This window comes from Nomascus leucogenys, chromosome 14 (genome assembly GCF_006542625.1).
Source record: "Nomascus leucogenys isolate Asia chromosome 14, Asia_NLE_v1, whole genome shotgun sequence".
In the NCBI taxonomy this organism is placed as follows: domain Eukaryota; kingdom Metazoa; phylum Chordata; class Mammalia; order Primates; family Hylobatidae; genus Nomascus; species Nomascus leucogenys.
The window spans coordinates 58284090-58296871 of NC_044394.1; the positions used below are offsets into that span (position 1 = coordinate 58284090).

At 42.7% G+C, this 12782-nt stretch overlaps 1 protein-coding gene and 1 pseudogene across 2 annotated transcripts in view; both read left to right on the top strand.

Annotated features, from left to right (window-relative positions):
* Nucleotides 1-6416, top strand: part of LOC115838256 — a 29110-nt pseudogene extending 22694 nt beyond the window's left edge. Inside the window, exon 9 of the transcript XR_004033261.1 lies at nt 6154-6416. The product of XR_004033261.1 is annotated as an STAM-binding protein-like (transcript). The remainder of the gene's footprint in view (nt 1-6153) is intronic.
* STAMBP (STAM binding protein) overlaps nt 6345-12782 on the top strand; it is a 38444-nt gene continuing 32006 nt past the window's right edge. Inside the window, 4 exon segments of the mRNA XM_003268672.4 lie at nt 6345-6412; nt 6745-6850; nt 8180-8287; nt 8289-8395. Of these exon segments, the coding sequence (XP_003268720.1) occupies nt 8192-8287; nt 8289-8395 (203 nt within the window). The 5' untranslated portion in view covers nt 6345-6412; nt 6745-6850; nt 8180-8191.

Sequence of the window (12782 nt, forward strand, 5' to 3'; positions counted from 1 at the left end):
GCTTCACAAAGACACAGTATCATTGAAAGGAATGTGGCATGATCTGATGTTGAAACTGTGAACTATACCTACTAGCTAGAAGCTCATACAATATCTAACAGATGTTGGGTATTGCTATGAATCCTTCACAAATTTAAAATACCCAGCTGCACCCAGATTAATCTGCTGTAGTGTCTTGGCAGCACATTGGTGCACTTTTTTTTTTTTTTTTTTTTAAAGACATGGTCTCACTCTGTCACCCAAGCTAGAGTGTAGTGCTGTGATCATAGCTCGCTGCTGCGATCTCAGACTCTGGCCTCAAGAGATCCTTCCACCTCAGCCTCCCAAAGCACGGGATTGTAGGCATGAGCCACTGTGCCTGGTTGGTACACCTTTTGAACCACAGTCCTAATTGGTTTTCCTGTTCCCGGCCTTTTCCCTAAAATTTGTCAACATGGCAGCCATAATGATCCTTTCAAACACAAATCAGATCCTGTCACTCTTTTGCTCAATCCTTCCCATAGCTTCTCATTTCTCTCAGAGTCAAAGTCAACATTGTTACAGTGGCCTGTGAAATCTTACCTACAGCAGGGGTCAGCAAATATTTTCTATAAAGACCCAGACAGTTAAATATGTTAGTCTTTGTGGGATAGATCATCTCCGTCTCAACAACTCCAGTCTGTGGTTGTAGCATGAAAGCAGCCACAGAAAATACATAAACAAACGAGCATGGCCATGTTCCAATACAACTTTATTTACAAAAACAGGCTGCATTGGTTTGCTGACTCTTGCCCTACATGATTTACTGCTACACTCCCCTTCACTCCACTCCAGGGCACGCTGAGCCCCCTTACTGTGCCTTGAATGCACCAGCAAGCTCCTGATTCAAGGCCTCTGCACTTGCTGTTCCCTGCCTGGAAAGCTCTTCTTACCTCCAAGTCTTTTCTCAAATCTTTTCAATGGGAGTTTCCTTGACCACACTATTTGGAATTGCAGTTGCCTCACTGCTTCTCCCTTCCTTCAATCTGATTTCCTGTGCCAGGGCCCATTGCTTTCACAGTACTTTGAACCTTCTCATACACTATGTAATTGACTTCTTTATCATGATAATTTTTAGAATCCACCACTCCTTCATCCATCACTAAACTACAAGATCCCCAAGGGCAGGGAAATTTTTGTCTGCTTTGTTCATTGATATGTGCCTAATGCCTTAAACAGTGTCTGGCACATAGATGATAATTAATATTTGTCAAATGACTAACTAAATGAGTATTTTTCAGAGTGGCATGCAATTCTTTATCCCTCATTAAAAGTTATAGTGCTTGGTCATAATTCAGGCCCTATATTTGAAAAGAAATATGTAAACCAAATATAAAATGATAAAATCTCTCATTCAAAATGTCCAATTCTCAAATAGCCATAAAGTTTCGTGTGTCATTTAACTCTTGTTGAAATTCGCAACCTTGAAAATGGCACTGACCTAAAACAAAGACTTTGACTTATTGGAAAATAAATTATACAGTCCACAGCTGGCAAGCAGGTAACAAAAGAAAAAAATATGTCTAACATAAACAGATTCCTCATGTACACATTTAAACATAAATTTAAATAATATATACACATTAAAAATATTTCCAAGCATGCGTAAGAACTCATTTTCCCAAAGTGGTCATTTTTCCTGGAGATGGAGAGACCAGTCTTCAAACAAACTGTAAGGGGAGCTCCAAACCACAGATTCACCTTCATGTTATTGGTTTTAAGTAGCCTTCTTAAGAACAACTTCATTGGGTAATTCCAACTCCAGCTGAAAAGGAACATATATGCATTCATTTCATAATGCACAAACTTAAAAGATTCCAGTGCATTTGCTACATTTCCCTTTATTTGAATCAGCTCATTCTATATCTTTTTCTTCCCAAGTATTTACTTTTCAAATCCATTTGTCATTTTATATTCCCAATGGACTCATAGCAAAAATTTTAACAATGTGAACAATTTGTCTTTAGTACACACTCCATTTCTGCTTTCATAGCCCTCCATTCCCAAGCAATGTTCAAGATAGGCTGTTTTAGTGTCTCAATGCATGGAGCTCACTTAGCCTCCCCTTGAGAATATTGCTCATCTTTTAAAGAATTTTTTCCTTCTAATGGCTCTAAAACTTTTATCCACGGAAGCCTTAAAACAACTGGAACTCAGTTTTTCTTTTTTCTTTTCTTTTTTTTTTTTGAGACGGAGTCCTCGCTCTGTCGCCCAAGCTGGAGTGCAGTGGCACGATCTCAGCTCACTGCAACCTCTGCCTCCTGGGTTCAAGTGATTCTCCTGCCTCAGCCTCCTGAGTAGCTGGACTAGAGGTACCCACTACCACGCCCAGCTATTTTGTATTTTTAGTAGAGACAGGTTTTCACTATGTTAGCCAGGGTGGTCTTGATCTCCTGACCTTGTGATCTGCCCACCTCAGCCACCCAAAGTGCTGGGATTATAGGCATGAGCTACCATGCCCGCCCAGTTTTTCTTTTTTCACTGTGGTAGACCCACGCCAGACACAGACCCATGAGCATGAAAGATATTCAATAAACACTTGCTCAATTAATAAAGGCATCTAGCCTTTAGGCTTTCTGCTTCTAGCTCTAAGTGCCTTGCAGAGAAGAGTGGGTCCCAAAAGCATAACGGTCATTGTTTTTCATTGTTCATCTCAGTAATCAGCGTAACTGGCTGATTACATTCCTGTAAATCATTTTGGAGACAGTGAGACAATATTTATCTCAACAACATTTGAACATTCAACAATGTTCATTGAGTGTCACATCTGGGTTCGCAAGCCATTCTAGGTGGTGGGGATGGAGCTGTGAGCAAGGCAGAAGAAGATCTTAACTTTCTGGAATTATATTCTAGTGGGGAATGAAAGACAATAAGCAACCCAAATCATATCAGACAGTGGGAAGGATTATCAAGACAATTAAAATAGGACCAACTAATGAAGGATGACTGGGTGGCTCCTTAGAATGGGTGGTCAGAGAAGTTCTCCTGGAGGAGGTAACATGTAAACTAAGAAATGAATGATGAGGCAGAGCCAGCCAAATGAAGATGAGGGTAAAAGCATCCCAGGAAAAGGAGTCAACTATGCAAAGGTCTTGAGTGGAAAAGCAGATGTTTGGATGGTGTCGGTGGAGAGCATTAAGCAAGGAGATTGGGCGATGAAGTCAGAAAGGCAACAGGGGCCGAGTCACTCTGTAATCCCCAGTAAGGAGTGTGGATGTTTATTCCAAGTGCCATGGGAATTCACTGAAGAGTTTTAAGCCCAGGAGTGATGGAATCTGATTTTTGCTTTAAAAAGATCATTAGTGGCCAGGCGTGGTGGCTCACACCTGTAATCCCAGCACTTGGGGAGGACTCCAGCCTGGGTGACAGAGCAAGACTTCATCTCAAAAAAAAAAAAAAAAAATCATCAGCCGCTGTTGTAAGAATGCATTGTAGTAGGTAAGAATGAATGCCCTTCCTGTACTAATGCAATTGTCCCTCTAGGTATGTCACTTAACACAAGAGTACCAACCTTGCAAGTGAAATACACCTGGAGTCTTCCTTGTTTTCACCCTCCCCACCCCCCGAACTCCGCTGGGTCTGTATTTTCTTTCCTTTCTTCTTTTTGCTTTTTAGCAGTAGGAGTCTCACTATGTTGCCCAGGCTGGAATGCAGTGGCTATTCACAGGTGAGATCATAGCACACCACAGCCTTAAACTCCTGGCTCAAGTGATCCTCCTGGGTTTTTGTTTGGTTTGTTTTGTTTTTTTTTTAGAGGTCTCACTCTGTTGCCCAGGCTGGAGAGCAATGGTGTAATCATAGCTCACTATATCCTCGAACTCCTGGCTCAAGCGATCCTCCTGTCTCAGCCTTCCAAGTGCTGGGATTACAGGCGTGAGCCAGCGCACCTGGTCCAGGCCTGTGTTTTCTAAACCCGATGCTACATTTCAGATTAAGAACTTCACCTTCTAGGCATCTTTGCTGCTGCCCAAATATGAGCAAGTAGGAATGAGCATGCAGGAGTGCAGGAGACCTGACGTTGGCATATGCAAGAGGCCAGATGGAGGCTGCTATATTCAGGAAAAGTATTCATGGCTGGGAGTGAGCACCGGAAGGAAAGAGCATCTCAATTCCTAACCTGGTCTTAGTCTGCCAGGTGAACTGCTGAAGCCTATTTGCTGAAGGAATACCTTCCACGCTTAGCCTCCAATCTTTTAGGGCAGGGTAGGTAGGATATTCTCATCAGTTATGCCAAAAATCTTTTATAGCTTTGATTTGCTGATTGTGTATACAAAATTGTGCAGTTTTAAACTTTTCCAGTTAAACAAGAAATGAGGAATGTAAAATTTTTACCTTGGCCAAGATTTTCTTATTTCAGGTCCCTAAAAAGCTGAGTATTGAACTTTGCCCCAGATGTCAAAAACTCTGATCAACATTTACAAATTCTCTCCCTAAAAAGACTAGATCCTGCTTCCTTATTCACTTAGCCATCACCTTAAGAACTGCTAGCAACTGGGCATATTAATTTCTAATATCAGGAACAGCCTCTATGTGGCACTGGCTATGTTTATGACTATGCACACCCCTTATGTGTGTGTCTCAGTTATAGCTTCTTAAAGTCTTCTCATCATAATCTTAAAATCTAGGATGTTTGTAAATTTTCTTTACTTGTTAAGCTAAACATTACAAAAAAAAGAACTACTTTAGAGATTGTGCTGAATGGGAGCAGATGCCCCTGTTCCCTACCCACCAGCTGTACTTCTACCTGTGCTTCCACCATTAGAGTATCCACCTGCTGGATTTGTTTGCTGATGTATCCCTAACACCTAGAACAGAACCTGGCACATAGTAGACACTCAGTAAACATTTATTGAGTGAGAGGTTGAATGGATCAGATTTTGACCTGTGTTGCCTCCTGCCAGGACCCCATCTGCACTACATGCCCACCAATGACCAGCATCCCACTGCATCAATTTCTTGAGCCCAACCCATCATGTTTACATTCTGAAGAGTGTCAGTAGAGTTTTGAAGACACAGTAGAGTACCCTGTACAATTATCATCCCAGATTTATCTGCAGTAGATCCATGAGAGTTGATAGTAGACCCATGCACATTAATGCTTGCTGGGGGGCAGAAGGGGAGGTGATGATGCAAGCAAGTACCTTCAACCCTAAGTCTGAAAAGTTGATGACTACACAGAATCACTTCAGGTAACTCCAACAGAAATATACACAACGGAGGTTGGGAGAAATGAGAGATCTGGAGGCTGGCTAGGTGGAGGAGGCAACACCTGAATTAGGGATTTAAGCTAGACCTTGAAGAATAGGTCATGCCATCAGACTAACAAACTCACAGGGAGGCTCCCAAATTTTGGGTAAGTGTCCGCCAGAGACTTAGACTTTGAAACCAAAGCCTAATGTTTCACAAAGTCTCCTGAGACAGAATGACTAGCAAGCTTGTACGACCTTTTTGTAAAGAGGATGTATATGGATTCGTTAAGACACACATCTACATGCAGAACGTGCCATTCTGTATTTGATGCATAAAACCACCTTGTCCGGTCTCAGGGCAGGAACAGTATCATACAGATCTTTGTGTCCCCACTGCTTTTGCACAGCGGCTCTTAGAGATTGAACGCTTTTTTTTCGAATATTTTATAGGTTTTTTGACATTAAAACGTTAGTCTCATCTGGGTGCGGTGGCACACGCCAGTAATCCCAGTACTTTGGGAGGCAGAGGCAGGAAGATCGCTTGAGCCCAGAAGTTGGAGACCACAGTGAGCTATGATCATGCCACTGCACTCCTGTGACAGCCTGGGTGACACCGCAAGACCCTGTCTTAAAAAAAAAAAAAAAAGACATGTTCTTTTCTAAGCAATAAAATTAGTCTTAGATATTGCCTAATATCTAAGACTACCAATTTTGTGTAGAATGTAATACAAGCTAAAAAATACATTCGAAAGACTTTCTGTCCCCCAATTTATAAATCCTGGTTAGTTTAGCTAAGTCTGCAGTTGTACTGGGATCAGCAATCCCTCCTTAAATGCAGGAGTATGTGAGTGTGATGAGGGACTACCCCAAATCAAAATAATTTTAAAAATAAACCTTAGCTTGGTAATTGGTTCCACTTTCTTCCTTGTTCCTTTCCTTTACCAAGATGGCCGCTGTGTCGTTCGCTCCTCATTGGTCGGATTTTCCGCAGGTGCCGATTCTAGCCCACCTACTAGCTCTCCATTCCAAGTCCTAAATCATTGGAATGTAATAGACAGACCAGCGGGAGTGGGCGGAGCGGGCGCCGGATGTGACGTTTCCGGAACCTCCGAGTGTCATCCGCGGGGAAAGGTGGGGAAGGGTCCCGGGAACGTGGTGGGGCAGGGCCCCCGAGCGTGGTTGGACTTTGAAGGGGAGCGGCCGCCGTGAGTGTGGGCCTGCAGCCTACTCTCCCCGAGTCCCCTGCCCGGCCTGCCTCACTCGAGGCACCCGACGGCTTCGGTCTCCGCGGGCTGGCGCCTGACCAGCCAGGCCCAGCGCTTCCCCGCCTACTGCATTTGAAAGATCCCGAAAACCCTGGATGATTGTGCCTGGGGTTGGCGAGTCGGTCTTGAGTGCCGTCAAGAAGGGTTCCTCAAGCCGTTGTCGATAGAGCCCTCCCTACTGTATACGCCCCCTCGCTCATGCCTGCTACTTCCTTTCTCCTACTCGTATTTCCCCCTCGGTCCTTTACGCCGCCTTTCCCCCTCATTTGCAGATGCTGCATCCCCTTTTTGGAATTGCTCAACCGGGTGGTAACCGGCGCCGCTTCCTGGCCTCGGGAGGTGGTTCCTTTCTTAACCCACAAGAACCTCTCCCAAGAGGTACTGAGATGCAACAAGCATCCTCTGTTTCAGTTAACTTTCATGGGCTGTGGACTAGGTTTACTATTTACTTGGGGAGGTTTTAGATATGCTTGCGGCTTTCTGAGTCCCTAAAGAGGCCTCGTGAGAGATGGACTATCTCTGCATCCCTAGTAGTCCTCACGGTTTTGTGCTGTTAGTGAGGGTGTTTAGAGGGGAAGGTTTGTGGAGGAATTTGACCCGAATATTGAAGAGACCTAAAGATGGAATTGGCTGAGAGAAGACCACCCCTTAGGGAAGAGTTGTAGTAGAAAAGAAAAACTGGATAGATAAATGAAACTGAAATGTGAGGATGCCTGGGCGGATTGGAATCCTGACTGAAGCAAAAGATCTCTGTTGGGAAGGGCCAGTTGCCACAGGGCCTTGAATTCCAAGATTTATTCTACTGTAGTTTGTATATTCTAGAGCATACTGATTAGGGTTTGCTGTAATGCAATGTGTGTCAAATGCCCAGATTTATTTTGGAGATGATAGTGGTGATATCTGGTTGGAATTTGGAATCTGATTCTAACAGCAACTATATCTAGAAAGACTAGAATTACTGGAGTTTTGGGACACCAGCGGTTTTTGCAGTGCAAGTTACCATCGTGCCTTTTTGCTATTCAGTGTTTAGTCTATGAAGATGAGTAAATGGTTGTTTTCAAGATTCAAATCCCTTGCCATGATAATGATGAATGAATGATTTTATAGTTGACTATAGTGGTTTGGTGAGCAGAGTTACAATTATGAGCATTAATTCCCAGACCAGTTCCCTTACTCGCCTTGTGCTCAAATATGAAAAAGGACACCACAGAAAATGTCAGTTACTCTCAGATTAAGTAAAAATGGTCAACCTTGAGGTTAGTTAACAATCCTCACGAAAGTTCACTGAGCGCACTCTGCCAGGTACTGGGGTAGAGGTATGTGGGTATCTGGAAGGAGAAATAATAGAAAATAAAAGATGCTGTTCCCACTTTTACAGTGCTGTGGGCGGGCCCCCTAATGGCAAGCAATTTGATTAACTTTAACTGAACCTTTGGTTGGTCCGCTGTGGTTCTACTCCTTATACACCTAATTATGGTACAGGGGTTGTACGTTTTCTAGTCTGCCAGTCCTGTCATCGTTGTGATTTGGGCTTCCTTGAGGGTCTCAGCCTTCTTGTAGGAAAGTCCTTATTTAATAGGAGCCACAGCATTTGGTATGTTTCTCTTATATTTTCTTCTTAAGGTAGAGGTCTGTGAGATAAACTGTAAGACTGTGCTGGGATGATGAGGGCAACGGTATTGATGCCATCTATTTTTTCTGTCTCAGAACTTGGTCCTGATGTCTGACCATGGAGATGTGAGCCTCCCGCCCGAAGACCGGGTGAGGGCTCTCTCCCAGCTGGGTAGTGCGGTAGAGGTGAATGAAGACATTCCACCCCCGTCGGTACTTCCGCTCTGGAGTTGAGATTATCCGAATGGCATCCATTTACTCTGAGGAAGGCAACATTGAACATGCCTTCATCCTCTATAACAAGTATATCACGTAAGACACCTACAGTTTCCTTTTTCCTTTCTGGTGACTGGTGCTTCGCCTATTTGGCTCAGAATTGCTAAAACCACAGAACTTCACAATATCATCAACATTAATCATTTTTGCTGGCAACTCCTACATATTGGCTGTCCTTGCCGTTCAAAGACATGAGTGCTGAAGGTGTTATTTTCATGACTCAGTAATTTATGAGTAAGAGATTTAGTTCTTTGGCCTATGCCCACATAGCCCAGCTGTTAGACAAAAGAGTTGGTGGTTAAACTAGACATATTATGTACTGATGAATGCTTTTACTGTTCTCTTCTACTAAAGCAGCCAATCATAGGATTATTGTTGGGGTCTAGCAGAGCCAAAATTCCTCACTTGTACTTATTTTGTAGCAAATTTAGTGATACAGGAAAAAATTTTTCCTCTTAACCTTTATCATAATCATGCAAATCATCAAATAATTAGTAACTGCCTACAGTTTGTGTGGCTCATCATAATAAGACCTTTCCCTTAAGTTATTTATCATCTTAGGGTAGGCAGCGTAAGTAGAAAATTTCAGTACTATTAACAGCAGACAACTTCTAAAACTCCATTGACAATGATACGTAATTTAGAAAGGAAATAATGTTAAAGGTCTTATTGATCATTTCTAATCTTGTTCCTTCACAATACCAGGACTTTTAAAAAAATAATTACAATGTATTTGGTTCTTAGTAGCTCATAGTGTATTTCACCTGCATAATTTCATTTGATCTTCACAGTTCTGTGTGCATGGAATAGGGTACACTACCCTACATTCTACATATGAGGAAACAAGCTCAGTGTTTGGTGATATGCTTATGTTTGAAGTGACAAAACCTTGGTTTTCTGACTCCTAATTCAGGATTTGTTCTACAACATAGGTCCTGTTCTTCTTGTTTTCCATTTAGTAATGTTCTAGAGTCAGAGGTAGTCTTTTGAGATCATAGTCATGTGCCACACTGGCTATTTTTTGGTTATTTTACTACTGATTTTTGAGTCGGTTATATATATATAGTACATAATTCAGAGGCACAAAAGAATAACTGTAGTTAAAAAGTAAGTCTCGGCCAGGCGCAGTGGCTCTCGCTTGTAATCCCAGCACTTTGGGAGGCCAAGGCAGGCGGATCACCTGAGGTCAGGAGTTCAAGACCAGCTTGGCCAACATGGCAAAACCCCGTCTCTACTAAAATACAAAAATTAGTCGGGCATGGTGGCGTGTGCCTGTAATCCCAGCTACTTGGGAGGCTAAGGCAGGAGAATTGCTTGAAACCAGGAGGCAGAGGTTGTAGTGAGTCGAGATCGTGCCACTGCACTCCAGGACTCCAGACTAGGTGGCAAAGTGAGACTTTCAAAAAAAAAAAAAAGTCTCCCCACCACTTCTCTTTTCCCCCCAAACCCTCAGTTCTCCTCCCCAGAGACAATCACTCTTAGTAGTTTCTTAGATATCTTCCAAGAGATGATATACACATACCAGTTTTATCACATTAAGTTTTTTATCACATACTCCTCTAAAGCGGGGCTTTTCAACTTTGGCCCTATTGACCTTTTGGACTGAATAATTCTTTGTGGTGGGAGCTGTCCTGTGTGTTACAGAATGTTTAGCAGCACCCCTGGTTTCTGCTCACCAGATGCCAGTATCCGCCCTCCCCACAGTGTGACAATCAAAAATGTCACCAAACATTATCTGATGTTCTCCCAGGGGCAGAATCACCTCTGAGAACCAGTGCTCCAAAGAAAAGTATGTGGAAGAGTGGACTGTCTAGAATTCGTATTGTAATTGCAGAGTGGAGAAATGGGACTGCTATTGTCCTTTTTATTTAGAAGTGTTGCCTGTGTTAAGAGGAGAAAATCTTAGACAAGTCAAATTTAACAGAGTTTAATCCAGTAGAAAAAGGTTCAGGGAACACTCAGGACCAAAACTGGTACAGAATGTTCCACTCCATAGTGGAGGTTGTGCAGGCTATATTTATAGTCAGAGAAAAGGAAATGAGATACAGAAATAGCCTGATTGGCTACAGTTATGTGTTTGCCTTATTTGGTCATGTTTTGGCAGGCTTTAGCCTCCAATTGGCTGGAGGTTTCAGCTGCTATGATTGGCTGAGACTCAGCTATTTATTATGCTTGTAACCTCACTCTTATGTTAAGTTACAGTTTGTTTATACATTAAATTAGGTTACAGTTCACTATCTTTGGAGGCAGCTTTAACTTAACACCTGTTTCCTTAAAGATCTGTAGTTCTTTAATGCCATATGCCATGTCATGTGGCCTCAGTATTGTTAAGGTTTCATAGAATTATAATTATATTACTACTTCTCTTTGCTGTTATGAGTTTTTCATTCCTAGGCATACTATTTATTTTCCTGCAGTTTTTTTGACTCTGTCTTCTTTATATACTCTACTGCTGGTAGAAAGAATATTCTTATGTATTTCCTATAAGCTTGTAGATTGTTCTCTCAGAATGAAACCCAGGGGCACAATTCCTTTGGAGAAACACTAATTCAGAAAGTTCAGTAGAATCGTGGAATCACTGCACCAGGTATTTTCTGAAGGGCCTTCAGAATCCTATTGCCCCACAATAGAAAGGGCTTTCAGGGCAAAACCATATTCGTTCAACACATATGTATTGAGTATACCTGCTCTCTACATGGCACTATACTAGGTCCTGGACAGCAGTGAGTAAAATGGCCCTTGTCCTTATTGGTGTTCCTTTATAGGTATGGGAGAAGACAATAAACAGATAAGCAAATAAATACAGCTGACCCTTGAACAACACAGAGGTTAGCACCAATCCCCCATGCAATCAAAAATATACATATGGTTGGGCGCAGTGGCTCACACCTGTAGTCTCAGCACTTTGGGAGGCCGAAGTGGATGGATCACTTGGGGTCAGGAGTTCAAGACAAGCCCCGTCAACATGGTGAAACCCCATCTCTACTAAAAATACAAAAATTAGCCTGGTATGGTGGCAGGTGCCTGTAACCCCAGCTACTTGGGAGACTGAGGCAGGAGAATTGCTTGAACTCAGGAAGTGAAGGTTGCAGTGAGCCGAGATCACGCCACTGCACTCCAGCCTGGGAACAGAGCAAGATCATGTCTAAAAAAAAAAAAAAAAATATATATATTATATATATATATATATATATATATATATATAAAATTTTTGACTCCCCAGAAACTTAACTACTAATAGCCTACTGTTGACTGGAAGCCTTATTGATAACATAGTCAGTTATCACATACTTTATTTTTTATTATTATTTTTTTTTTGAGATGGAGTCTCTCTCTGTCGCCCAGGCTGGAGTGCAGTGGGCGCGATCTCGGCTCACTGCAAGCTCCGCCTCCTGGGTTCACGCCATTCTCCTGCCTCAGCCTCTCCGAGTAGCTGGGACTACAGGCGCCCGCCACCACGCCCGGCTAATTTTTTGTATTTTTTAGTAGAGACGGGGTTTCACCGTGGTCTCGATCTCCTGACCTCGTGATCCGCCCGCCTCGGCCTCCCAAAGTGCTGGGATTACAAGCGTGAGCCACCGCGCCCGGCCAGTTATCACATACTTTATATATTGTATGTGTTATGTACTATATTCTTACAGAAAAGTAAGCTTGAGAAAAGAAAATGTTATTAAGAAAATCATAAAGAATAGAAAATATAGATACTATTTGTTAAGTGGAAGTGGATCATTATGAAGGTCTTCATCCTCGTCATCTTCATGTTGAATAGGCTGAGGAAGAGGAGGGGTTGGTCTTACTGTCTCAGGGGTGGCAGTGGCAGAAGTAAATCCGTGTATAAATGGACCGACACCATTGAAACCCATGTTGTCCAAAAGTCAGCTGTAGTTGAAATAAGGAAAATACTTAAGAGTACTGTGATAGAGAATAAGCAGGGGTTTATGACTAGAGTAGTCAGGGTAAGGTCTGTCTGAGAAGATAATATTTAAGCTGAGACTTGAGGGATGCAATAAAGTTGGTCATTCCAAGAGCATAGAGCAGAGCATTAAAACACAGGAAACTCCGTGTTTAGAAGTGCTTAGGTGGGAAAGACCTTAGCATGTTCTGGGGATTGAAAGATCATTGTGTTTGGAGTATAGCCAGAGAAAAGCAGCATGACTCCAGGTGAGGCTGGAGAGGCACATGGGGCTGGATCATGCAGGACTTCATGGGCCATGGTAAGGAGTCTGTTTTTTATCTTGAGAGTAACAGCAAGCCATTGAAAAGTTTTAAGTGGGATTCAGACCTAAATTTACTTACTGTTTTTTAAAAGAGATGAGGTCTCGGCCGGGCACAGTGGCTCACGCCTATGATCTCAGCACTTTGGGAGGCCACCCAGGAGTTCGAGGCCAGCCTGGCCAACGTGGTGAAACCCCATCTCTACTAA